The 23,864-nt window shown below is 48.9% G+C and overlaps 1 protein-coding gene across 1 annotated transcript; it reads right to left on the reverse strand.

The window, feature by feature from the left end:
- Positions 1 to 19,025: 19,025 nt before the first annotated feature.
- LOC118220012 (uncharacterized protein C1orf232) lies at positions 19,026 to 23,233 on the reverse strand. The gene is made up of 4 exons (XM_035403611.1): positions 23,153 to 23,233; positions 20,268 to 20,345; positions 19,752 to 19,855; positions 19,026 to 19,395 (listed from the first exon to the last, which is right to left on the reverse strand). Exons 1-4 carry the CDS (start codon positions 23,231 to 23,233, stop codon positions 19,026 to 19,028), a joined length of 633 nt encoding a protein of 210 aa, XP_035259502.1.
- Between the last annotated feature and the right edge of the window lie 631 nt (positions 23,234 to 23,864).

The raw sequence follows: 23,864 nt of genomic DNA on the forward strand, positions 1-23,864 counted from the left end.
CTTATGTCAAAATAGTTTCCAACATTGTTCCACGAGTGAGCTGTGAGAGTTGGGAATTGGAATGGAAGAACACTGGGGGCTATTCCTTTTTATCACAGGAAGTCCAAACCCAGAGTCGGATGGTAGCAGACGAAATTCAGATTAGACCAGATTGTCACCTGGATCTACCTCTAACTGGTTTCCAAGCATTAGCCTCCTTGTTCTGCAGACAGACCCAAACTGAAAATAGCATCTCTTAACCCTTTAAAGAGTAGGGTTTTTTGGAATGTTTCTTTTTTATTCAAAATTCCAAGTCATTGTTCTAGAACTCCACTCAATTACTAGTAATGACTGTTACATCAGCATCAGAATGTTCTAATCACACAATTGTGATGGCACACCTCTGAGCATATTTAGCTGTGTTGTGCAGAGCAGATGTCTAGTTAACCGCTCTCCCAGATCTCAAATCAGTCCCTGATGTCATGATCCCGTAAAATTCACAGAACCCCTGAGAGACGGGCAGGCCCATCGCCGGGACGGATGCTGACAAGTGTTTTCCCAAACATTAAACTCTGGGGGGTCAGAAAGTACGACTATCAACATCATTTGGTTACCTGGAAAGAATTTCCTCTGAAAGTCAAGCGACCACAAATAACACACAACGTACGGAATCAAACGGGACCAGACTACAGAGTGAAATTGCCCGGCATGAACTAGTAATAAAAAATTATTATTAAGCTATTAATAAGCACAAACAGTCATTCAGGTCCTGCAAATTTCACTCTGTAATCTCGTCCGGGTCGATCTCCGTACACCGCGCTTCGTTTGAAGTCGGCCGCTTCGCACGGCGTATTATTTCAGGCTGTGTTTGGGTGCAATTTCACGGCACATTCCAGCCACCGTGAGCATTTTTATTAGGATGAGGAGGACTGTCTGAAGGCAGTGACGGTCAGAAAAACACAAGTGACCCACTTTAGGCGTACGACACGAAGAGCCGGGTGGACGAATGAGCGGGAAACGAAGGGAGGACGAGATACACCGCAGCTCGTCGATCCAAAAGACCGGCAGAACTCTGTCAGAACCCCACCTTTACCTTCGGTCCAAAGCGTCCTTCAGACAGGTAAATGTGAATCACCACGAGGCCATACGAGCCCCTCTGTAGAGTCCTGCTATTTTCGCAGTCGCAGAATCACAGAGCGCTTTTTTAAAAATTATTATTGTTGTTTAGTTTTTTTTCCTCCCCTCGCATTTATTCTGCATAAAGGGATGTGTGCCGTGGAGTAGCCAGCGTTCTGAGGGCCTGTGAAGTGTGTAAAATCTGGCCTAGTTCTCCCCGAGCCGGCAGCTTGAGCCCCGGCGGCACTGCTCACGCATGAGAGAAGCCTGACTGTCCGCGTTCGGCGGATTTATTTATTTTATTTGTTGTGTTTCAAGCTTTATTCAGCCGGGGCGCTGTCGCACTGAGATTGACAAGGGAGCCTTTTTTTTTTTTTTGCAAGTGAGCCCTGGAGCCTCTGTACCTCTGGCCCGTGGGAGGAAACCGCAGTGGGCCAGAGGAAACCCCCCCCCGAAAACACGGGGAGAACGTGCAAACTCCACGCAGAGGGGAACCCGAACCGACCGGCACTCAAACACAGAACCTGCTTCGTGCAAGTCAAGAGCGCATGGCCATTTTGGGGGGTGGGGGGGTGGGGTGTGGGGAGGGCACTGTGAGTTTGGGCATGGGTAGATGTATTGAAGCATGACAGAGGCCATTTTGTTTTTCAGAGAGCTTGCTTGCTGGAGTCATTTGGGGTAATGTACTTGAAAAATCGGACTGGGGTAGGGGGAGGGGCGGGGGCATGGAGGCTGGTGGTGGGGAATGGGGGAGGTTAGGCCAGGTGAAATGGAGAGCTGATGACAGGCAACCCCCTGCACCCCCCCCCCCCCCCCCCCCCCACACACACACACACACACAGGATGTGGGATTTCGTTTAGGGAGAACAGGCAGGAAGGTATATTGACACAACTGCACCTGAGTGAGCTCCTTTGTGTACTTCATTATTTTGGCAGAGATCCTTCCGGAAAGAAAAGAAAAAAAAAACTTCCTGATGCCAAGAACATCTGCCACGGTCACAATGATGTCTGCCTTGTCATGACTATTACTGTGTTGCAATGAAAAGAGAGGACATTGATATAGGACACACGATAACAGCATGTGTCAGGACCCCAGCCCTGGGCCTGGGGAACCTCACAACCCACCATACAGTTAGCAAGTGGGGGTAAGACCCAAGAGAGCAGTTGAGGTGACTTAACTGTTCATTCAGCTGCTTTTGCAGATTAATTAAGTGCTGAGCGACAATGAAAACCAGTAGCCCCTGCAGCTCACCGGGACTAGGGCTGAGGGGGACCCCAGCAGACCCTGCAGCTCTCCGGGACCAGGGCTGGGGGGGACCCCAGCAGACCCTGCGGCTCACCAGGACCAGGGCTGGGGGCCCCAACGGACCCTGTGGCTCTCCGGTACCAAGGTTGCCATGTCCTGAAGTCAGCAGTCAGAGAAACATTAAACACCAGCTGAGCTGACAAAGTCCAGCTTCCAAAGCTTTACACTCAGACCAGAGCAGCGAACCAAGCTACTGTGCAAACTATGGGCAGTGTGGTCACCACGGCGACGGGAACCAACAAACAGAAGAGAACATGTGTGACCCGAACACTGACCTCTCTGTGCTGAGGAGCTCGTTCTAAAATTTTCAGAGTTCTCCTGCTCACTGCTCACACGGGATCAGTCCCCGTCCGGAAGCCTTCTGTGAAAAAAGCCAGGTCGCACGTTCGGAGTCCGCAACGCGAGCACACTGTCGTTTACCCAGCCCTTTGTTTTACAATACGCACCAACAGGAGTGTGGAGACTCACCCTGAACGAAGACAAAACACGTGGTAAAGAAAAGTAAACACATTAAAGGAGAGCTTCTTCAAGCTCGGCCCATTTTTTTGGGAGCCCTCCAGCACTCTGCTAGCACGCTCACTTTAGCACTTGTCAACAACCTAAATGAAAAGCCGGGGGTACTCTATTGAAGTCTTACATGCTTCAAGCTAACGGTAGGAAAATGAGACTTCACATAGCCAAAAAATGTGTGGAGCGATCACATGATATGTGACTTGCTCGTTTTTTAATCAGTGCGGTTTGTTATGGAGGGCAAAACCTGTTGATTGGTTCAATCAAGCCAGTAACTGACAACTGACTGTACTTCCAACCAATAGGGGGTCCATGAAATGTCACTCCTCCATCAATACCTGAAGCCCCTCTCCCGGCCGGTACACCGGACGGATCTGCTTGTGCAGAAGTTTCCACGGCAACAACTTCGCTCTGTTTTTTTTTTTGTTTTTTTTACAGTGTTTGTTTTAAATGCCGAAAGTGTGCAAAACTAGCTCCATTAGGCCTTTTGTTAACACTTCCACTGTTATCGGCCACTTCCCTTTGTTTAACTTTGCGGATTTATCGGACCATTTATAAAATACAAATTCATACACTTCGCAATCCCCTTAATCATAACTGAACGAAACATACAACATCTGGGAGGATTTTGTGTTCGCAGACGAGAAGTGCGTGCGTTGCGTCAATGAGGTTGTTGGGAATGAGCTTCACGACGAAGAAGCACTCAGAATTTCCTACGCTGCTGTAGCGTCTCTAGTGAGTTGAGCAGAACACATATTCTTATAATTCCTTTAAAAAAAGGGTCGCTTTGATGTAGCGCCTCTCGGCAGAAGAGCGGAAGTGTTTTGGCAGGAGGCACTCATTAAACGTCCCCGCGGAGAAGGACTTTCCGCCATGTAAGTCCATGAATATCACGCGTTGCCACCACAACTCCCCGAGGTGCACCAGCTTGGCCAGGAGGCGACGGCTTTGAGGCTGAAAAGCTGCACAGTCATCACGGGCTAATTCGCTACATTCACTGTTAATGACATACATATGCTAATGTGATCGTGCTAGATTAAGTACCAGCAATGCAGGCCTTGTATTAAAAAAGAGAATTTCTAAGAGGAAAACTGAAAGCACCACAGGGGCTAAACTACTACAGATAGTACTCCCTAGGAGGTCACTGATATTTCACTCTGGAGCAAGATACCAGACCTTAACTGCTTCAGTAAATACACAGCTATATATATAAAAAAGACACTGTATGAACACGTAAGCAAGGTAACTCTCTGGAAAAGTGCATCAGCTAAACTCTTAAATAATGTAAATAATGTCCAGAATAAGGTAAGGTGCCGGCCTTGAACTGTCAGGAAAATTCAGTGATAAGAATACACCAAGAAGGAGCCTCCTTCCTTGGAAATGAGCATGGAGCATGGAAGCTTAAGGACAGCTCTCTTCCTGGAACAATCTATTAAATCAAGGCAAGGAAATAAAGTCTCAAGCACTCCGGAGTGAAGCTCCTTCTTCAGAGTGAACGGACATTGTATCAAACAGAAAGAAAAAAGAAAAGTATTCTTAAAGTAAATAATGTATTCGCCTGACTGGTGAGAAGAGCAATTCTTGCAGATTCTGTTTTCTTTTTATATGCCACTCAGCCTTTCAACCAAGAGAAGCTGGGGAGTGGCACAGCAGGGTTTGGAACCCGTGACCCCTCTTAGGTCCCGAAGCCTGTATCCAGGACCGCGTGGCGGAAGTACGCACCCCCATGTCCTGGGCCCGGCCATCTGGACGGGTTCCGGGGTCCCACCCTTCCCCGTCCCACGGGAGTAATGGGGTAACACGACACCCCAACCGCCTGAACCGCCCCCCCACCCCCCCACCCCTTAACAAAAAACAGCTTTGAGCACAAGGGGATCCGATGGCCTCGCATGGCCATAAATCAGAGGAAGGTCCTCTTCTCTGCCCTCTCTCACCCGTGACCTTTCAGGAGTGAAGGTCAGCCAATCAGGGCTCCCGGTTCTGCTCTGTGGGAACCTAGACTGTGACAAATAGCTCCACTCCTTTTTAACTTTTTTTTTTTTTTTTTTTAAACACTAGAAGCACGTCACACAAGCAACAGGATGCTAAAGGAAACTCGGCCCCATGGAAATTTCTAGAAAAGGGTGTTTTCTCTCTGGTCAGGTCAATTGACCCATTGTGGCACAAAGGCTGGACAGTTTCACGTTGCGGTTACACCGAAACTTTAGAGTAACATGTGATATGGTTGGTGACAGGGTTTTGGGGGGTGGGGGCTGGTCGGGTTTGGGGGCACGGTCGAGTTGGATTTTCGTTTGTTTTCAAGTAAACCGTTTACAAAATAATTAATCCACTTTACCGTCCTTGCAAGCATGTCCCATCAAACATAATTTTATATTCTGGGATGATCCTTCTTGATCACTGGTATCCACCACAAATTCCCCCTTTTGTATTCGCTAAGGGAATTTAAGGTGGATTTAAGTGATCAAGAGCCGTTTAAATGGCATTAGAGTTCCATGATACTTACACTGCGCACGCTAATACTGTGAGCTAGTTGCATTAACAGATGTCCTGGTGTGAGAATGGGTGGGTGGTGAAGGGGGGGAGGGGGGAATAAGGGGGGGGGGGGGTGTGTTGGTGAATGGAGCGTTGTGCAAAATAATCCCAGTGTTTCCGATTCAGGGGTTCAGGAGGGTTTAATTTCTTTGGTGTGGGGAAGAAAGAGAGAAGAAGCGACATTACATTTGTTTAGCATCAACTCTTTAGCATCCGCTCTTTAGCTTGATGCTCTTTAGCAGTCGGAGCAGCTAACCGTGCTGCGGTACGACGGTTCAGGAAGCTGGGCTTGTGAGGTCTTCGGTTGGGATTCCCAGGTGAGGAACAGTCACCGTGCTCTTGAACAAATGTTCTTTGCCCTGAAGTGCTTCAGTAAATATCCAGCTGTATAAGTGGATTGTTTGAAAAAAAAAAAAAAGGAATCTGTATAAGCCTCTCTGGATAGGAGTGTCTGTTAAATGACTTAATGTAAAAGGCAACGTGAGTGCATCTGTGTGACGGACGCTGGGTGCAGCAGGGGAGCCCCGCCCGGTTTAGTGCAGAACACTGTCGGTTGGGTCCGCACAAGCACAGTCACCCGTCCCGATTGGCTCCAGTTTTGCTAGGGTGAGCAGCACCGTCTCACCCACAAACCAGTAACGCTCACCGAAGTGCCTAAATTATACGCAGTTTCTTGTGTTTTATTGCATGTTGTAGAAATGTTATGCTGTGTTATTGCCTCACCTCTATATTGTATTATTGGTAACGTGTTTCACTTGGTACTATTTCTTGCTGTTGTTTAGCAAAATATTTTAAATATTTATATTGATAAGAATAGCGCAGCCACTTGAAGTCAGGAATTTTAACACACAAAATATATGCTGAAATATACAGGGAGAAAGCGCCATTCTGTCAGGTATGATTTTTGGCTGAAATATTGGGCGTACAAGCTACCGCAGGCCAGTTAGTAAATCTACATTTTTCCGTGTTCAAAATTCCCATAGAGTAGGGAGGGGTGGGTGGGTGGGTGGGGTGCAGGGTTTGCCGTGGTACAGTGACGTGGCAGTTGAGGACAAGCTGGACCTGCAGGTTTGAATCCGGATGGGGCTCTGGAGCTGATAGAAGCAGAGAGCTGGCGCACAGCTGGTGCCTGTTTTGCCGGTGCTAATGAAGCCGCTCATCTGGACCTGCTGGGGTTTTTATGGGTCCACGCTGTCCCTACGCCATTATGTGCTCCACTAGTACAGTTAACATTTAAACACCGACTTTCATCTCTTTTCTTTCATATCGTCCTTATAGCGTGAAATACTGGATGAGTCTTCCATGAGTTTCTTTCGACAGATCACTGTGTGGCCTGGAAATACCAAATACTGGGGTGCCTGTGTGTGTGTGTGTGTGTGTGTGTGTGTGTATGTGCGTGTGTGTGAGTATGTGTATGTGTGCGTGAGTGTGTGTGTGTGTGTGTGAGTTATTTTTGCATTGATATCCTCCTGCTCTCAGGAAAGTCTGTGAACCATGTTGTCTGTCCTGTGTAAATGAATAGGCAGAGGAGCAGACCAGGCCTCAGACTCATAGCTGGTGGAAGTGAGGTAAACCCATGGGAACAGCAGGCTAAATTTAGGAGGAACCCTGGAGGACAGGGAGGGGTGTTGGAGGGTAATTTCCAGGCTCTCGTCTCCGTCTGTAATTGGCAGCAGTTTATCTGCGGGTAACGGTTCACACGCTCTCCCATAGCAGGAGCTATCACAGGGGCTTAGGGGCAGGGGGACCAGGGGGACAGGGAGGGAGAGATGGGCATTCACTGAGTAGGCGAGGCCCAGGCTGTTCCAAAGGGTAGGCCCTCTGCAGGGGAACGGTGTGTGTATGTGTGTGTGTTTGGGCGTGCATGCTTGTGTGTATGTGTGTGTGTGTGTGTGTGTGTGTGTTTGTGTCTGTCTGTCTGTCTGTCTGTCTGTGCTGCCTGTGTGTTCACGGTGGTGCTGTGGGATAGTCGAGTTTGTAATTGTGTTTATGAGGGAGGGAGAGCAAGAGATAAAGAGGAAGAGCAACAGAGCTGACCAAGAGAGAGATAAAGAGAGAGAGGGAAAGAATGAGAGAAAGGGTGAGCGAGAGAGAGAGAGACAGAGAGAGAGAGAGAGACAGAGAGAGACAGAGAGAGAGATATCTCTCATTTGGGATTTCCGATGTTCAGCGGCGGGATGATTGCTGGTCCTCCGCTGGGCCGCGCACATCAAAGCCGACCGAAAGCGTGACCCCGCCCACAGCCTCTGTCTCCGGGTCCCTTATTTATAACCCTGGCCTGGTCGGCATGGCGAGGAACGGCTCTTCACCGCAGCGTCACGTAACCCCCCCCCCCCCCCCCGCCCCCCCAGCAGCTATCCGAGTCCCGCGCCACGCCAAACCACACCACGCCACGGCGCGGGAAACACACGTTTCGCGCATCGTCCCGTTGCCGGCGGCAACTGCTCCAACTCTGCCAAGACCCCCCTCAGGTGTAATTTCAACGTTTGAGTCGCCGATAATTAAAGCTTGGGTAAAAAAAAAAAAGGATCAACAGGTGATTGGACATTATTGAGGCCACTTGAGGCAAAGGAGGAAAAAATAATAGGCCGAGGAGACTTTAAGGGGCGGGGCCTTCCTCCCACCTCCAGTTCAAAGGTCAAATCTCCCCTCTAATTAGTTTGATCTGCCTTTTTCCCATCAAAGTGAGCTGAACTGAACTTACACTACGCTGGCATCTGCTTGGGGGCCTGTAGAGAGCAGTCCGGTGCGTTTCCCCTTTAAGAGAGAGGCGGAAACAGGGTGGGGTCCGCTGAGAGGGTGCAGCAGTTACGGAACTGGAGCTGTAAATCATAGCTTGCAAGTTCAAATCTCAAATGAGACATAGCTACCGTGGTCCTGCATGCTTATAACATTAAGTTAGATGAATGCATGTCTGTAAAAGAAACAAGACATATACTAATAAAATATATCTTAAGGTATTTCCGGTTTAACAGGAGAAGTAGTGGTAGGCATGGTTACCTGGATCAGAATTAGAATGCCAAGGTAAAATGAGGACTTATGTAAAATATGTGTATGCAACTATGATGTTGGGCTAAATTTTGATATGCGGTGGGTCACTGTATTTGTTCAGTAAATGGATGCTTTGAAATCTTTGAACCCCACCGTTCAAAACTGGTCCCGTTGCGACCGGGCAAATTCTTCCTTTTGTCCCCGATCGCCCAGCTCAGCGCAGTGTCCGCAGGGAGTGGTACTCAGGCAGGAAGTTCACACACAGGCAGACCCACCCTCGTCCTCGGAATGGCGCGCGTGCTAATGGGCCCGTCTCGGCTGTCCCAGGTGAGTTCTCAGCCTCTGCAAAGAGTCCGTTCACGTCATCCGCTTATCGAGAGCAAGTAAATGGGCTCGGGCTAATCTAATCAGCAGCTTAGCTGATTAGGCAGTCGTTGTAAGGACTCAAGTGAGATTAAAATAAGACGCTCCACCCATACACACACACACACACACACACACACACACAAACACACATATAAGCGCACACACACACACATTCACATGCACACACACGTCCACACACACACTCAAATGCACACACACACACACGTAAACACACACACACACGGCCACACAAACACACACCAAACACACACACACACACACACACACACACACGACATGCGACACACGACACACACCCCTCCCCCAGGATAACACACGCTTTTGAGCACTGCTGCGGCAGGTGGTAAAATTGCTTCTGTTTTTCTTCTCCATTGCCAACTGTCAGCTTGAGCGTTGGCCAGGGTCCTGGGACTGCGCCCTTTTCCACCTTCATGAACCCCCCCAGAACCCCCCCCCCCCCCACCCCACCCCACTCCACCCCACGGCCCCCTCTGACATCCTGCTATGGTTTCGCCCTCTGACACGTACCCTCGCCCCCCCTGGGGCACCCCAGACCCTCTGGCGCGTGGGACTGGTGAAGAATGGGGCCGTGGGGGAACAGAACCTCACGGAATTCTTATGACGCAAGCTTGGACCGTGGGCCGCACACAGAGAATTCACGACGCCGTCGATGACAGGACACTGGGTGGGGGGGGGCGGAGCTGTGGATGTCTGTGGGAGGGGCCAGGCCAGGGGGAGGGGCTGAGCTCTGCGTCTTTACCTCTGATCCTAAAGCCTGAGAAGACTGTCATAATTTTTAGGGTTATATAGACTGACAATTTTGAAATTAGTTATTAATACAGTTGTGTCACTCCTCAACATTACAAATTCATGGTACATAAATATATTTGCATCCAGAATCAAAATGGCTGTATATAGTTATTTATTGCACAAGCAATGTGATTGACTCCACTGATTGTCCACCATGTCGATACAGATAATGAGAATTCTGACACTCTACATGCAGATTTATCCCTGCAGCATTAACCTCTAGTTATATCGCCTCTGGACTCAAACTCTCAGTGTAAACCAATGGAGTTCCTCCCTTCGGGACTGGGGTGGGGGGTGGGGGGAGGAAGGGGGGTGCTGTGGTGTGTTTTGGGGAATTGACTGGGGAGGGTTCTGCAGCTCAGATAACTAGCACTGCCGCTGAGGTGATCGTCCTCAGTCAGCACAATCATGTACAGTTCGAAAGAGCAGTTACTCAAAGTTAGGAGGAACGGGGGTGTGGAGGGAAGAATTGGGGGGGGGGGGAGTGTGAGGGGGAGGCGAGGGGTGTGTGTGGGGGCAGGGGTGGGGTGGGGTGGGGGGGGGGGGGTTTAGGTTAAGTCCCCCCATAGATGTTGTTCAGGAGCGGAGAAAAAGCTAACATCCCTAACAGCTGTGGAAACAGAAACTTGATACAGACAGAGCTTTGGGGTGGAGGGTGGGGGGACAGAGACAGTGAGACTGTGATCCTGTCCCACAACCTCCCCCCCACCTCCCATCTTCCTCATCCTCCTCTTCTTCTGTCTCCCACTTTGACCAGGTTCCCCATTCTCACTGATGACTGCTGATAACACACTTTCTTTATTTATACAATGTCTTTGAATTGCATCAGCCAGTGAAAAGTGTCGATTTGAGAAAAACAAATATAAATTTTTAATGAAAGCTTTTTCTACATACACGAGAGACACTATTAAAGATACATTTAAATGCCTCACGTTCTTACTATTTTTTGTGCTTCCAGTGCTACAAGAAAATTATATTCTAATAGAAACATTTAACAATCACAGTATGACCAAGGATGTATTTTAACACTTAGTCATTTCAGATGCTCTTATCCAAAGTGACTAATAAAGTGTCTGAACCATAAAATATGCTGTTGGCAAATTTAAAAAATAATGATTGAGTCATTTATGCAACATAGAATTATAAATGAAATACTTATGGAAAAAAATTAATATTTTTGGGGCCCCCGGGCCCCAGTTAGGGAACCCATACGCAGAGGCAGATCCTCTGTCTCAGTGATGGACATTTTACAAAACAAATCACCAAGAGGCACAGATAGCTGTCTAGACTAATAGACCATAGATTAGCTCATAATGCCCCTGACAGGAGTTCCACTGCATTAGCCGGCAGGTCAATAGCTGCGATTATCTGCTCTGAATAAAGACGCAATCACTGTCAAAACAATCCATTTCCAAAGGTGTGAATTAGAACCCCTTTCACTTTGGGAACAAACAAATCTGCACACTGACAAAGGTTAACGCAATCCTGGACCGTTTAACACAATGTTGCCCCCCCCCCCTCACCATCGACCATCCCAACGACCTTCTAAAACCACATATCACCCTTTAGATAAATGACTTTATTCCCAGAAATGTGAACAAGGGGCCTCTCTTGATTTTAATCACATTTGGTGCCCTCGGAAATCTATGCTAAGTGAGGGGGGGGGTGGGGGGGGGTGGGCTGGTGGAGTTAATACAGAGATTACCCTCTCGGGAAGATTGGAGAGGGGGGAGACAGGGGTCCCATTCAGTAAATGGGGGGGGGGGGGGGGGTGCGGTAAATCCACCCTGGAGACCGGGGAGATTATCAGATGAGGCTGAATAGCAGATTGCCCCAGAGAAACCTGAGGCAGGTGAAGTTCTTCAAAGGCTCCCAAAACAAAACTGGTGCGGTCTGCTTTTTGGAGATGTTGGGGTATCTCCGCTGACGCCTGTCCCTCGCTTGCTGGAAAACCCTCTGGGGTTGCGATGGCACCCACACGCGCGAGAACGAGCCGGCCTCTTGGTCTCTCTCTAATCACCTCTGGAGGAGCAGGAGGAAGCAAGGAGGAGAGGGGTTTAGAGACTTTAGGACAGTGCTCTCTCTCCTGCCCTTCTGCTTTCTCTTCCCTCCCTTTCCGTGCGCCTAGCGAATAACTCATCTGAAGACGACAGCAAGAGACACATTATGTGTCTGAGAAAGACAGCAGGGGTGCTCATATCTCTGTGGCTCTAATATCCTAATTCCCTCGTCCCCCAGCACCCACACAAACTCAAATTTTAGACGGGGATATAAACAGAGACCCAGGTACTGCCGTCTCTCCAGGTACACTTAGGTTATGTTTACATCAATGGCCAGAACAGGTTATTGGGCAGGGAGTAGCCGTGAGTATTTTTCCATCAGGCATCTTGCCAGTTTCTCCCCCCTGCTGGTCAATTGGGGAATGACGGCCACTGCAACAAACTGTTGAACTGATGCTCAAGTTGTCTCACCGACAGGTGTCACACACAGCAAAAATAATAATTTATGAAATTGCAAGCGTGTGCATTTGTAAGCCAGGATAATTATTTATTTCTTGAAACCGTAGTGTTAATAATTTACACAAGTCAGCAGCTTTAAGGGTGACTGTGTGCCCTGCAGTTTGAAAAACTGTCTTGTCTGGGTAAATGGCAGACCTGCGTCAAATAATTACTCAAAATATTTTAGACACGTGTAACATTCAATGCAAAATATTGTCCATTTAAAAAGATGCTTATTTTTGCTAATATTCCGATAATAATCCTTCCTTTGTGCGTTTTTCGCTAACATGAAACATTTCACTGAAACTTACAGCAATCTGCAGGAGTGTTTCCTAATGTTCCAGTTTAACTGGTGAGAAGCACTCGCTCGAGGTGAGATTTGCATCTGGGGGTCTCAATTCCAGAGAAGAACACGTTACCAGTCAGCTAAACTGACCGGTAACGTGTTAACAGAGGGTTAAAGAGTTGAACAAAGTGGAAAATTTGGATGGGGAAAGAAGTGAATTGGTGGAGGGGAAAGACTTTAAAGAGTTTAAGCATTTAAATTACATAGTTGGCTCAGGTCTGGTTGATAGTAGGGGGAACACACACTGAAAGAGGATGGCAGCTGCAGACAGCTGTTCCCACGGACGTCCCAAAGAAACGCAGCCCCGCCCCATCTCACATTTAAGAGAACAGAAGCAGTGTCACCTGGGGGACAGGTGAGGAGGTCGGCCCATCCCAATCCAGCCCCTGTGTCCACATCTGGTCCTGTCTGTGTTTGGGGGGGTGGGGGGGAGGAGGCTCGGCTTCAGGCAGGTCTGTTTTTTTTGGGAGGGTGCGAGGGGGGGCAGAGTGCGGGTGTAACCATGGTGCTGTTGTTGTTCATACAGGTTTGTTCCAGATGGGCCCACTGCCTGTTTGGGTGAGTCAGCGCACCTTTTTCACGCCCTCCGTCTCCACCAGCTACCCTGAGGCGCTGCAGGGTACCTCTGTCTGGAAGGGGAAGAAAGACCACTGTGTGTGTGTGTGTGTGTGTGTGTGTGTGTGCCAGTATGGGTGCATTACTATAACTCACACTTGGTGTGTGTTTTCTTTATGTTTGGTGCACCTGCATGAGATACATAGGCACACACATGTATGTGACATTTATTATATTGGTTTATATCACCGTACAGCCTGCATGACTTCTCAGGTGTATGGAGATGAACAGATAGAGAAAAGAGGAGGGAAAGATGGAGAGATAGGTCCAGATCTTCACAGGCCGGTGGCGGTTCAGCGTGACGAACTGTCCTGGGAGAGCACAAGGCCAGCACTATTGCCTAAATTTGATAGCTCATCATATCCAACAAGGAACCACAACCAGAGCAGCAGTCAAACTGCTGACCTGGCTGTCTGGACCACGAGGAGAACCTGAGATGTGGCCAGGCCATACTGTACGAAACTGCAACTCATTAAACTCATATTTGTCATGTAGGTTCTCCAGTGTTACATCAGATAAGGCTGCTACACATACTGCACTAGTAGCCTATTTCAAAACAAAGCTTATTTTGGGGGTGCTTCGAAACAACAGAAAAAAAAACAGCTACACGGCAAGTTCAGTTAGCTTGTGCTACAGGGGTGAAATTAATGTGGTTTAGGTCTTTTTTTTTATTTTTTAAACAGGCTGTTTGGACAACACTCGAGCTGGACGTCCGCCAATCAAAGAGAACGTTCGGGAACACATTCAAACTTTTATCGTTGGGGACGTTGGCTGAAATTAAGTAGCCGTTGCAAAAGATAGCTCGTAGTGCAAGGAACCCGAGAACTGCCGACCAGGAAGAAAGCCAAGTGAAAAAGTAAGTTGACGGTCATTTGGCTGTTATAAGTAATGTAGGCTAATATTTGTAATGTTTTAGCCTAATTAATTACTTGTCCTACGTTTTTTTTGGCCACATTGGCCGATTGAAATCGCTCTCGCGCCTATCTGCGAAAAAAAACCTTCGGCAGCTACTGTCTTGTCGACCGCATCTGATGTTATTAGGCCTATGTGTGCGGATTTGTTCGTGACTTGTACAATGTTTGTGTTCGGTGAAGTCTTACAGCAGCCTGCCACCGACACTGCCTTTCTACAACCACCAGCCAGGTCACCAGAATAGTGAAATCTGGAGAAATCGAGCCAGTAGGCGTAACACAAACTGCTACTTAAACCGTGTAGCTAACATAGTAAAGCTCTTTCCATGCTAAGTGGCCTAGTGTAGCTACTTTTATTTTGAACCTTCGCCACGTCTGAGCCAAAACCACACACAGCTAAAACATGAGTTATGGGGTATGTTGGAATTTGGAAATAGAAATATCTTATTGAAATAAATTGTGATATTTGCGGTGTATTCGTGACCGTGTTTGTGGAACGCCGGCTTGCTGTGCTGTCACAGACTAGCAATGTCATGGCGGAAAGACAGGAAGGTCAGCGGTTGGACACGGAGGATCATCGTCGGCCCAGCCTGCGCTATAATAAACCGGCACTTTCTCTCACTGCAATTACAGTAAATGGACTCCATAAATAATCCAGCCAGTATATGTCTGCTCTAAAACTGCAGTTCCCCTCGCTCTCTTATAAACCTGCTTTTGCCATGCAATGTTAGGCTGAGACTTCCTGGGAAGAATCCACTAGACCGTGTGCGTGTGTGTTTGCATGTGGATGCAGGCTGGAATTTGAAAGCTCAGATGCAAAAGCCTTGTTTCCCCACATGTACAGGTTTAATGATGGAATCTAAGGACAACAAACCCGACCACAGTTACTCTGTCTGGCAACCATGTGGGCTCAAGCTTTGACTTGAGCTCCTCCGATGTAAAATGACATTAGTTTGAGTTTTAGTGATGGGTTTGCTTTCTTGTGTTTGCGCCAGGGAAGCGGGCACACACCTGGCGCACGGGGGGGGTCGGGGGGGGGGGGGCAAAGGCACGGGAAGCATGCGGCATATTCACATTCCTGCGTCCCGCCTGGCTCTGGTTGGCGGGGGGCAACCTCACATGCAGATTTTGTGTCCCTCTCTCTTGTTGAAAAGACGTCCGGGGTGCAGAGTTACACATTTATGTGCTGCGGCAGCGTTCTCCCTCAGACCAGCGTCATGCCTGCACGGTTATGGTGATGAGGCGGGTGTTTTGGCGAGAGAGGTGAAGTCAAGACAAGTAAAACATAAACACTACGGTGCCCCGTGCACTTGTTGTGGCTTACTGTCTATTCTCTCTCTGTTTCTGTCTCTCTCTCTCTCTCTCTCTCTCACTCAGTCGCTCTTTCTCCCTCTTCCCTGTTACTTCCCTCTCTCCCTTCTTCCTTTTCATTCTTTCAGTCTGTCTCTTTCTCCCTCTATCCATCAGTCCATCTTTCTCTTTTTCTCTCTATGTCTGTCCCGTTCTCTCCCCATTCTCCTGTCCCCCTTTGTCTTTAGTCATTTTTTTTCCGGGGACCTCCTGTAACTCGGACCAGCCCGGTGTCCGTTGGCAGGGTTTGATCTGAAGTCATGGAGTCGTGTGATTGTGAGTCTGGACCAGCCCTGTTCCCCGGGGACGTGTTACTCCTTATGAAGAGCCCGTGGGCCTGACACCGCTGTTCATGGTAACCCGGTGTGTTAATAAAACACGTTTCTCCGTTTGGGGCGGAAACCTCGCCACGGTTTAAAGCTCATGTTCATTTTTAACTCTGGTGTGTACCTCAAACCAAAGATGGAAATATTACAGTTCCGCGGATGCTCTTATCCAAGAGAAGCTTGCAGCTAGCGTCCATTTACAGCTGGAGATTTACTTTATTCAAGGGCCTTTACCTGGGAGTCAGACCTAAAACTTAAGGGCTACAATCCTGGTTTTCTAAATATTGTACTACACTGCTGCATATCGTGTGTGGGTGTGTGTGCATGCGCACACGTGCGTGTGTGTCTGTGTGCGTGTGTGTGAGAGTGTGTGTGTGTCTGTGTGCGTGCATGCGTGTGTGTGTGTGTGAGAGTGTGTGTGTGTCTATGTGCGTGCATGCGTGTGTGAGAGTGTGTGTGTGTGTGTGAGAGTGTGTATGTATGTGTGTGTGTGTGTGTGTCTGTGTGCATGTGTGTGAGTGCGTGAGTGCGTGTGTGCGTGCGCGTGTGTCTGTGCGTGTTGGACCTGGATTCTTTCTGCACCAATCAAAGATGAATGCATCACTGCAGCAGAAGCCCCATTAATGCAGAGACTTGCGGACCCAGAGTGCGTCTTTGGCCAGAATTCAGTTTTTCACTCTCAGCAAACCTGATGGTGTCTGAGCCGCTTCTGCTGTGACCGGCCTGGCAGGAACAGCAGAAACCTTACGGATCCGGCAATTTAGGGGGTGGGGGGGGGGGAAATTGGATTTCTTCTCCTGCAGGAAGTTTGTCCCTTTGAACAACGTTGCCCCCGTTTGGACTGCTGGAAAGACTCAACTTAACACCCTCTCCAGTGACCTCCCAGGGTTTGGCTTCCTCTGTCCAGGAAATGGAAATGGGGGGGGGGGGGGGGGGGGGGGGGGGGGGTCCAGTGATTAGCAGAGTGGCAGCGGACTCATCCCTGACACCACAGAGGGGGGCGGCCGATTGTTTTTTTAAAAACGCAAACGGCGGTTGACAACTCTGATGGCATCCTTCATCTGTCCACTGACAGGCCTCGAGCGGCCTCTCTGATTGGCTGAGCTGGAACAGCGTGCATGTGCCAGTGCCCTTTTCCCCAAAGGAGGGGAAAAAACGCCCAGTCACTCAACGCTGGGGGAGGGATAGAGGGAGAGACAGACAGAGAGAGAGAGAGAGAGCGGTGTGGGGAAATGACAGAAGAAAGGATGGAGAGGAAGACAGAAAATTTCAAAAGGATGAAAATCAAAGGCATGGGAGTGAGAGAAATATAGATTGATAAAAAGAGAGGGGCTAGAAGTGAGAGTGACACAGACTTTCTAAAGCAGGCTTTCCCTAACACCTGGTTTCTTGAGTCTGGAGAGAGGGATGAGGGAGAATGAGAGAGAGAGAGAGCAAGAGAAAAAGAGTAGGAGAGAGAGCACATATTCCTCAAACTCTGAAAGACCAAGACACTTTCAGTCACTCATCTAACCGCCCTGTGTTTTGCAGACTCTAACTGAAAGGCTCTCAGGTTTCTGTGAGATGTGGAGCATGGCTGTCTGTAACACTGATCTCCTTCTGTTACTCTGGGAATCTGACTCACGGTGACAATCGAGGTTTGAATACGACAGTGCATTATAGCTAATGAGCTCCCTCTGCTGGTCATAAGCGTGTAAGACACAGTCTCTGACTCAGCATCTCTGGTGATATGCTGGAAGACTTGCTGGAGCTGGTGTTACGGTTGTGCTCTTCCCAAGCAATCACTAGTTTTGGGGGGTATTTCACAAAGCAGGATTACTGAGTTAGCTGAATAACTGTACTGAGTAAAACCCGGAACAACACTTTTTACTTCAGTCCGTGTTCCAGATTTGGGAGGGTTCCAGGTTTTACTCAGTTATGCAGTTATCCAGCTAACTCAGTAATCCCGCTTGTGAAACAGAGCCCTGGTGTAAAAAGAGGCGTGGCCTAGCCAGCCCTGGGAGTAAGACGTGTGACAGGTTGGGTCTTCGCTGTTAGTCACCAATAGAGAGGACACAGGTGTAAGCCATGTGATGTAGCGGCATGTGATTTGACCATTGGTGGATTATCAGCTGTCCTTATATGGTCATGAGGAACATAGGCTACAGACGTCAGAAAAACAACTGCCAGACACTAGTTTCTTGTCATTGGGAGGGACTAATCTACCAGTAGCTAAAGGAAACCTGACCATCTTAAACCAAGTTTTTGGTCTTCTGGAAAACAATTAATTGTCTTTTTCCAGTGCTTTTTAAAAGTTCCATTGTAGTTTTTGTTGACAGCTCTGGCTAATTGGTTGCCTGATTAGGTGATTGGTTCATCAACTCAATTTGTCACCTCTTCCACTGTGATTCTTATCAACATAGCTTTTATTGAAACATACAGCAACTCATCAAGATGGTTATTTTTTTACATTTCATATGAAAACTAAGCACAGTGACAAGATTACAGTGTGATAAAGCTGTATTTTACATATCTTTTAAGTCTGGACTCAGGTATATGAGAAAAAGGCATACACATTTCTGTGTGAGAGGTTCACTGCAATAAAGGGGAACGTCTATCATCATAGCAGAGCGGTTAGCAGTATCAGGGCTGAGACAGGCTAGGGAATGTGCTTAAAGGAGTTAAAAGTGTCACATTAGCCTGACCTCTAGCTACAAAACCCCTGAGCTGAATCTGTGCTCATTGAAGTCACATGACTTGGTCAGGTCTTGGACTTGTAAGTTATGCTTAAGTAGAAATTGAAGGGTGTTTACTGGACTTATATCTCTGTTACTTTACTGAAAGGTCATTCACTCTCTTGTTCATCAATGAAGAAAAACGAGTCCCACTTTCTCCACAACAGCACTGGAAAAAAGTTATTTCTCTTCTTTAGTCAAGAATATTGATTAAAAAAAGAAACTGTTTACTGAGGCACAGAAGGTCAGGAGAGAGTGCACTAATTGTCTCTAAGAAGGATTGATGAGGACAGGCGAAGAATCCAAGCTTTTTTTTTGTTTTTTTGTAATGATTTAAGTGACACCACAATCTAGGCAATGCATTTTAGGCAAGGCTGGGATAAACAGGGTATTTTTTCAAGAGAGTAGTGAAAAGGGTTGTTCACGTGAACTACTTTCTGTCTTGACTGACCTCTCCTCACCCCTATAGCCCCACCCACAGTCATATACCCCCCCCCCACAACCCACCCTGTCCCACTCTTATCCCTATTCTTACATCATCCATCCTGCCGCATCCCCCAGGGTGGATTAACTACCGCTACGGCTACTACTACTACTACTCATAACAGTGACGCATTCAATCATAGCAGTGGGTCTAGTTGGTCTTGGCCAGACTCTTGGTCTTCAGCTCGGCCAGTTTGCTGGTGACAAAGTTCCACTTGAAGGCAGACTCCTCCCCTCCCCCGCCCAGGGAGGCGTACTTGGAGAAGCTGTTCCCGCTGACTCCTCCCCCTCCGCCTTCGCTCTCCTCCCCCTCCTGCTGAGCCTCCCTCTCCTGGCCCCTCCCTCCGGCCTCGCTCCCCTCCTCTTGCGCCGCATCCCCGCCCGCGCCCCCCTCCTCCGCTGAAGCCACGGTCGCGGCCTGCCTGGCGGAGGCCTCCTGCTGCCACTTGGTGGCGAAGCTATCCCAGAATCCCGTGCCCCGCTTGGTCGGCCGCGGCTCCTCGGGCTTCACTGCCAGTGGGCTGGGGACACAGCGAGGGAGAAAGGGGTGGGGCCATGGCATTACATCACGCTTCTTGACATAACCAGGTCAAAACCTGGTATATGGCTGGACTGGCTGACCAATGGTGTAACTTCATAAGTCGGCCAACCAATGGTGCAACTTCATCACTCAGTCACAGACATTCGCGTTTACTTTGTAGGGCTGGCCCCACTGTTGCGGTCCAGCCAAAAACTCCTGCTACCCATGGAGAGAAACTTTTCCAGAGTGACTTACTGTGCAGACAGATGCCGATATATGAGGAGCTTGTGTAATAGGGGAGGGGCCTGTATAACTGGGGAGGGGCTTGTCTAATAGGGGAGGGGCTCGTGTACTCACTGGTCAGCTGCCGTCTGGCCCTCTGACTCCAGCAGCTGGTGCTCGTCCTCCTTGTTGAAGAGAGCAGACATGCTCTTCCAGCCTTTGGCCCCCGCACCTTGCATCTGAGGAGAAAACACACACACATACACACACACACACACACACACCCAGGCATACATACACACACACACACCATGTAACATGAAGGTGTGGGTGTGTGAGTTCTGTAACATGGCGGTGTGGGTTTGTGGGTGTGTGAGTTCTGTAACATGGCGGTGTGGGTGTGTGAGTTCTGTAACATGGCGGTATGGGTGTGTGGGTGTGTGAGTTCTGTAACATGGTGGTGTGGGTGTGTGAGTTCTGTAACATGGCGGTGTGGGTGTGTGAGTTCTGTAACATGGCTGTGTGGGTGTGTGAGTTCTGTAACATGGCGTTGTGGGTGTGTGAGTTCTGTAACATGGCGGTATGGGTGGGTGAGTTCTGTGTAACATGGCAGTGTGGATGTGTGAGTTGTGCTTCCACTGCGCTGCTCACCTTCTTGGCCAGCTGGGACATGGCGCTGGGGCCCTCGTCCTCCTCGATCGGCGTCATGTTACAGTCTGGCTCGCTGTTCTGGAAACAAACACAGGGCCGTCACACGTCTGCAGTGTCATACACACATTGTCTCCCCGCCACTTTTATTCTTTCAGACAGAGGTGTCCAGTCTCCCCCGGAAAGGGCCGGTGTGCGCTCAAGTTTTTGTTTTAGCCCAGCGCTACCTCACCTGATTCAACTATTTAACTAGTCATGGTCTCCAATCAAGACCTTGACAAACTGAATCAGGTGTGTTTGCGCCGGGCTAACCCACTCTGGCCCTTTTCAGATAACACTGGACGCCCCTGGTCTAAGATGTGTTTAAACTGTGGGATCAGCTGTTTCAATTCAGAAGTGTAATAGCGCCCTCCTGTGCTCATACTGTGGCAGGTACTGCAAGTTACTGTGCAGCCAGGCAGAACTATACAGCATAAGAATTTGAAGCTTAGGGACTCTTGGGCCAGTAGAGCTGGTGACTTATCTGGCATTGTTTGCCAGCAGGATTAAATACATCCACAGACTGACGTGGTGTCGTAGTGCTTGGCTGAAGCAGAAACCTGCACCCACATTGGCCCATTTTGGCTAATATTGGACACCCCTGACTTACAGGCACAGATGCCTTTGCATATCTTAAGGGCAGGGGTGGGGGTAGCTTTTAATTGTGCCGGCAAAGCAGGAGAAACAGTGTTTCCCCATTCAAACACCCCCCCCCCCCCCCCAGGCAATACTTCCATCCTCATGCAGCTGCCTGGAGTGATAATCCTGCGTGTCCAGTTCATTACGAGGAGCAGTGAAGTAAAGTGCTGTTTCCATTGGTGTAATTATGCCGTTAGGTCCTGGTCGACCAATCTTACAGATGGCAGGAAAAGTTTCATGTGATTTGCCAATGAGCCTTGTGATTGGCCCTAAGCTGTTTTCACTGCTGCTGCAGTCATGTATTTTGTAAAAAATTATGGCGATTATATCTCATCATGCTGACAGGACTCCAAACGAGCACAGGAGCTGGTACTTTAGTTACTTTATTTTGTGTTCATTTTTTGGGTTGCAATAATAGGCCTAATACCTGAGGTCTCCTATGCAAAGAACCAAGTAGGTGGGGTGTAAAATTTTGAAAATATTTACATAACCATTGAATTTTTTTTTGGAAAAACAAAACCCTGTTTAAACTACAAGAGGGGGTTGCAGGTTTGATTCCCTCAGCATATGGGGCCTGCCATTCAGCTAAATATAGGGTAAACATCCAGCTGTATGCATGGACAAGTATGCCTTTTACTCAAGCTATGCAGGTCGCCGTGGGTGTGGGCGTCGGCGCAGGATAAATGATGCAGAAGGCTGGGCCCTCCGTTCACCTCCGCAGACAGAAAGGGCCACGCCGGTGACTGACTGCAGCGCGCGGTCCGTCTCCTCTTCTCACACTGGAATGTCATCTAATCCGCGGGTTTGGCTTCTCCTCGGGCTCGGGTGTCCCTGCGCCTCGGTGCGCTGGGCTGGGCCGGCTCTCTACGGAAGCCCTCTGTGGCCAACTCACAGGGGGGTAGCGTGATGTAACCGTGCTCAAAAAATTGGATTCCCTGAGAAAGGGGGCGGCTGTTGCCGTTCTCATCGGTTTGGCCAGCGGTTGGAGCCGTTTGTTTCTGTTAAAGGCTAACCTGGAGGAAAGCAAGCTGGATGACTCTTATGAATGTTGTCTTTGCCAGATGACACTCTTTGGGAAGTAGCTAGGCGTTAGCGGGCTTTTCGGTTTGTCGTTTTGTGGGCCAATAGCAGATTGAGAAACACTTGTTGTGGTTTGCCGCTCAAATTGTTGTGTCAAACAATACTAAAGCACTGAAGAGGAAAAACTGGGTGGTCAGGTCTTTCTCCGTGTGCGTCAGTTCAGACTGTGCTGCCAGAGTCTCAGCACCGGTGAGGATTATCTGTGTGTACAGAGCAGCTGGAGGGTCATAGAATGGGGTGAGGAACTAGGGCTTGCCCCCATAAACTCGCCCCCTGTGCCCCCTCCCCCCCCATAAACGCAGCCTCTGCCCCCCAATGAACTCAGCCTCTCTTGGCCTGGTTTCTCAGGACTGGACTTTGGCTCTCACAGTGAAGGGACAAGGCAAACTCAGCGGTGACCTGAAAGATCCATTTGTCTTTCTCTTGATGAGGAAAATAAAAAATCTTGAAAAAACGTTTTCAACAAGTGAGGCATTTTAACAACAGATTTACAGTATGAGTTAGTTAAAGATTTTCCATGTGCTATACCAGGGTGCTTTCCATGTTCTGCACTTGGTATTCAGATCCAGTAATCTCTGGTAAAGGGAAAAACCTTTGTCCTCAGTCACTGAGTGCTGAGATCAGACCAGGTAAAATGAACACTTTCTGCACATTTGCCCTTGAAGTGAATATCAAACATCAGACTGTGAAACAATACCCTTTCACACCTGCTGTGAGACACCCAAATGATTCCTACCCAACTTCAGACTCATACACACACACACACCGCACACACACACTCACCGCACGCACACATACAGCACACACGCACACCGCACACACACACATGCGCACACACACACCACATGCTGCACACGCACACATCACACGCACACCTTACACACACACGCACATCACACACATGCACATTTTGTTCCCTTCCATTCCCAAAAGCAGGAAGCAACACTGATCTCTGATCAGTTCTCAGCGAGTGAGCTGCATGCGGCTGCTGGCAGACTGCTGGTCTGAGATCAGTATTGCAGTTGAAGTGGTACAGTGGTACAGCACCTCAATACGCCACCCAGGAAACAGGACAGGAGGGTCAAGGGGGTGGGGGGGTGGGGGGGGGGGTGAGATCGTGGGGCCTCTACCTCAGTCGCAGCGTCTTCTTCACCTTCCGGGTTGATGGTCTTCATCACCTTACTCTTGTACACCTTCCAGAGGGGATTCATGTTTGAGTCTGTGGAGTTCAGTGTGCAGTGGTGAAGCGTGTCTGTGGAGCTCTTCCTCTTCCTGGCCTCTTTCCTCCCTCCGTTCGCCTCACTTTCCCATTTACGGACGCGTCGCCTGGATGAAAATCGCGGGTGGAGAAGCCTTCCGTTTCTAAGCGCTCGCTAGCTGCTGCTGTTTCATGTTTTTAAAAAGCCGGGTTGGTGCGACTCCTCAGACCCTAACGGCAGTTGCTGTCTCTCTCCGTCGAGTGTCAGAGCAGGTAAGGGGGGGGGGGGGCAGGTCGCCGTGGAGCTCACACCCGTCCCGACTCGGGCCCCCAGCATTGGTTACCTGGAAACAGGTGTGGGTTTCCTCATGAAAATTTCAGCTGGCCTTTTCAATTCCGCCTGGCCATTGTCCACCCAGTGAGAAGAGAGGGCTCGGAGCTCAGAGTGATAATGGTGCTGCCTGTGCAAACAGCCCATAGCGCTGACCGCCAAAATCCCACTCCCCAATGAGAGAGATGTATCCCTCAATGGCTGCCATTATTTATTTATTCATTTATTACATTTTTATCTTCTCGCATATACAGACAGAGACATAAAACTTAAAAAAAAAAAAACTTTTGTAAGTCCAAAGGACCATACAAGG

The sequence above is a fragment of the Anguilla anguilla genome, chromosome 1 (genome assembly GCF_013347855.1).
Source record: "Anguilla anguilla isolate fAngAng1 chromosome 1, fAngAng1.pri, whole genome shotgun sequence".
NCBI lineage: Eukaryota > Metazoa > Chordata > Actinopteri > Anguilliformes > Anguillidae > Anguilla > Anguilla anguilla.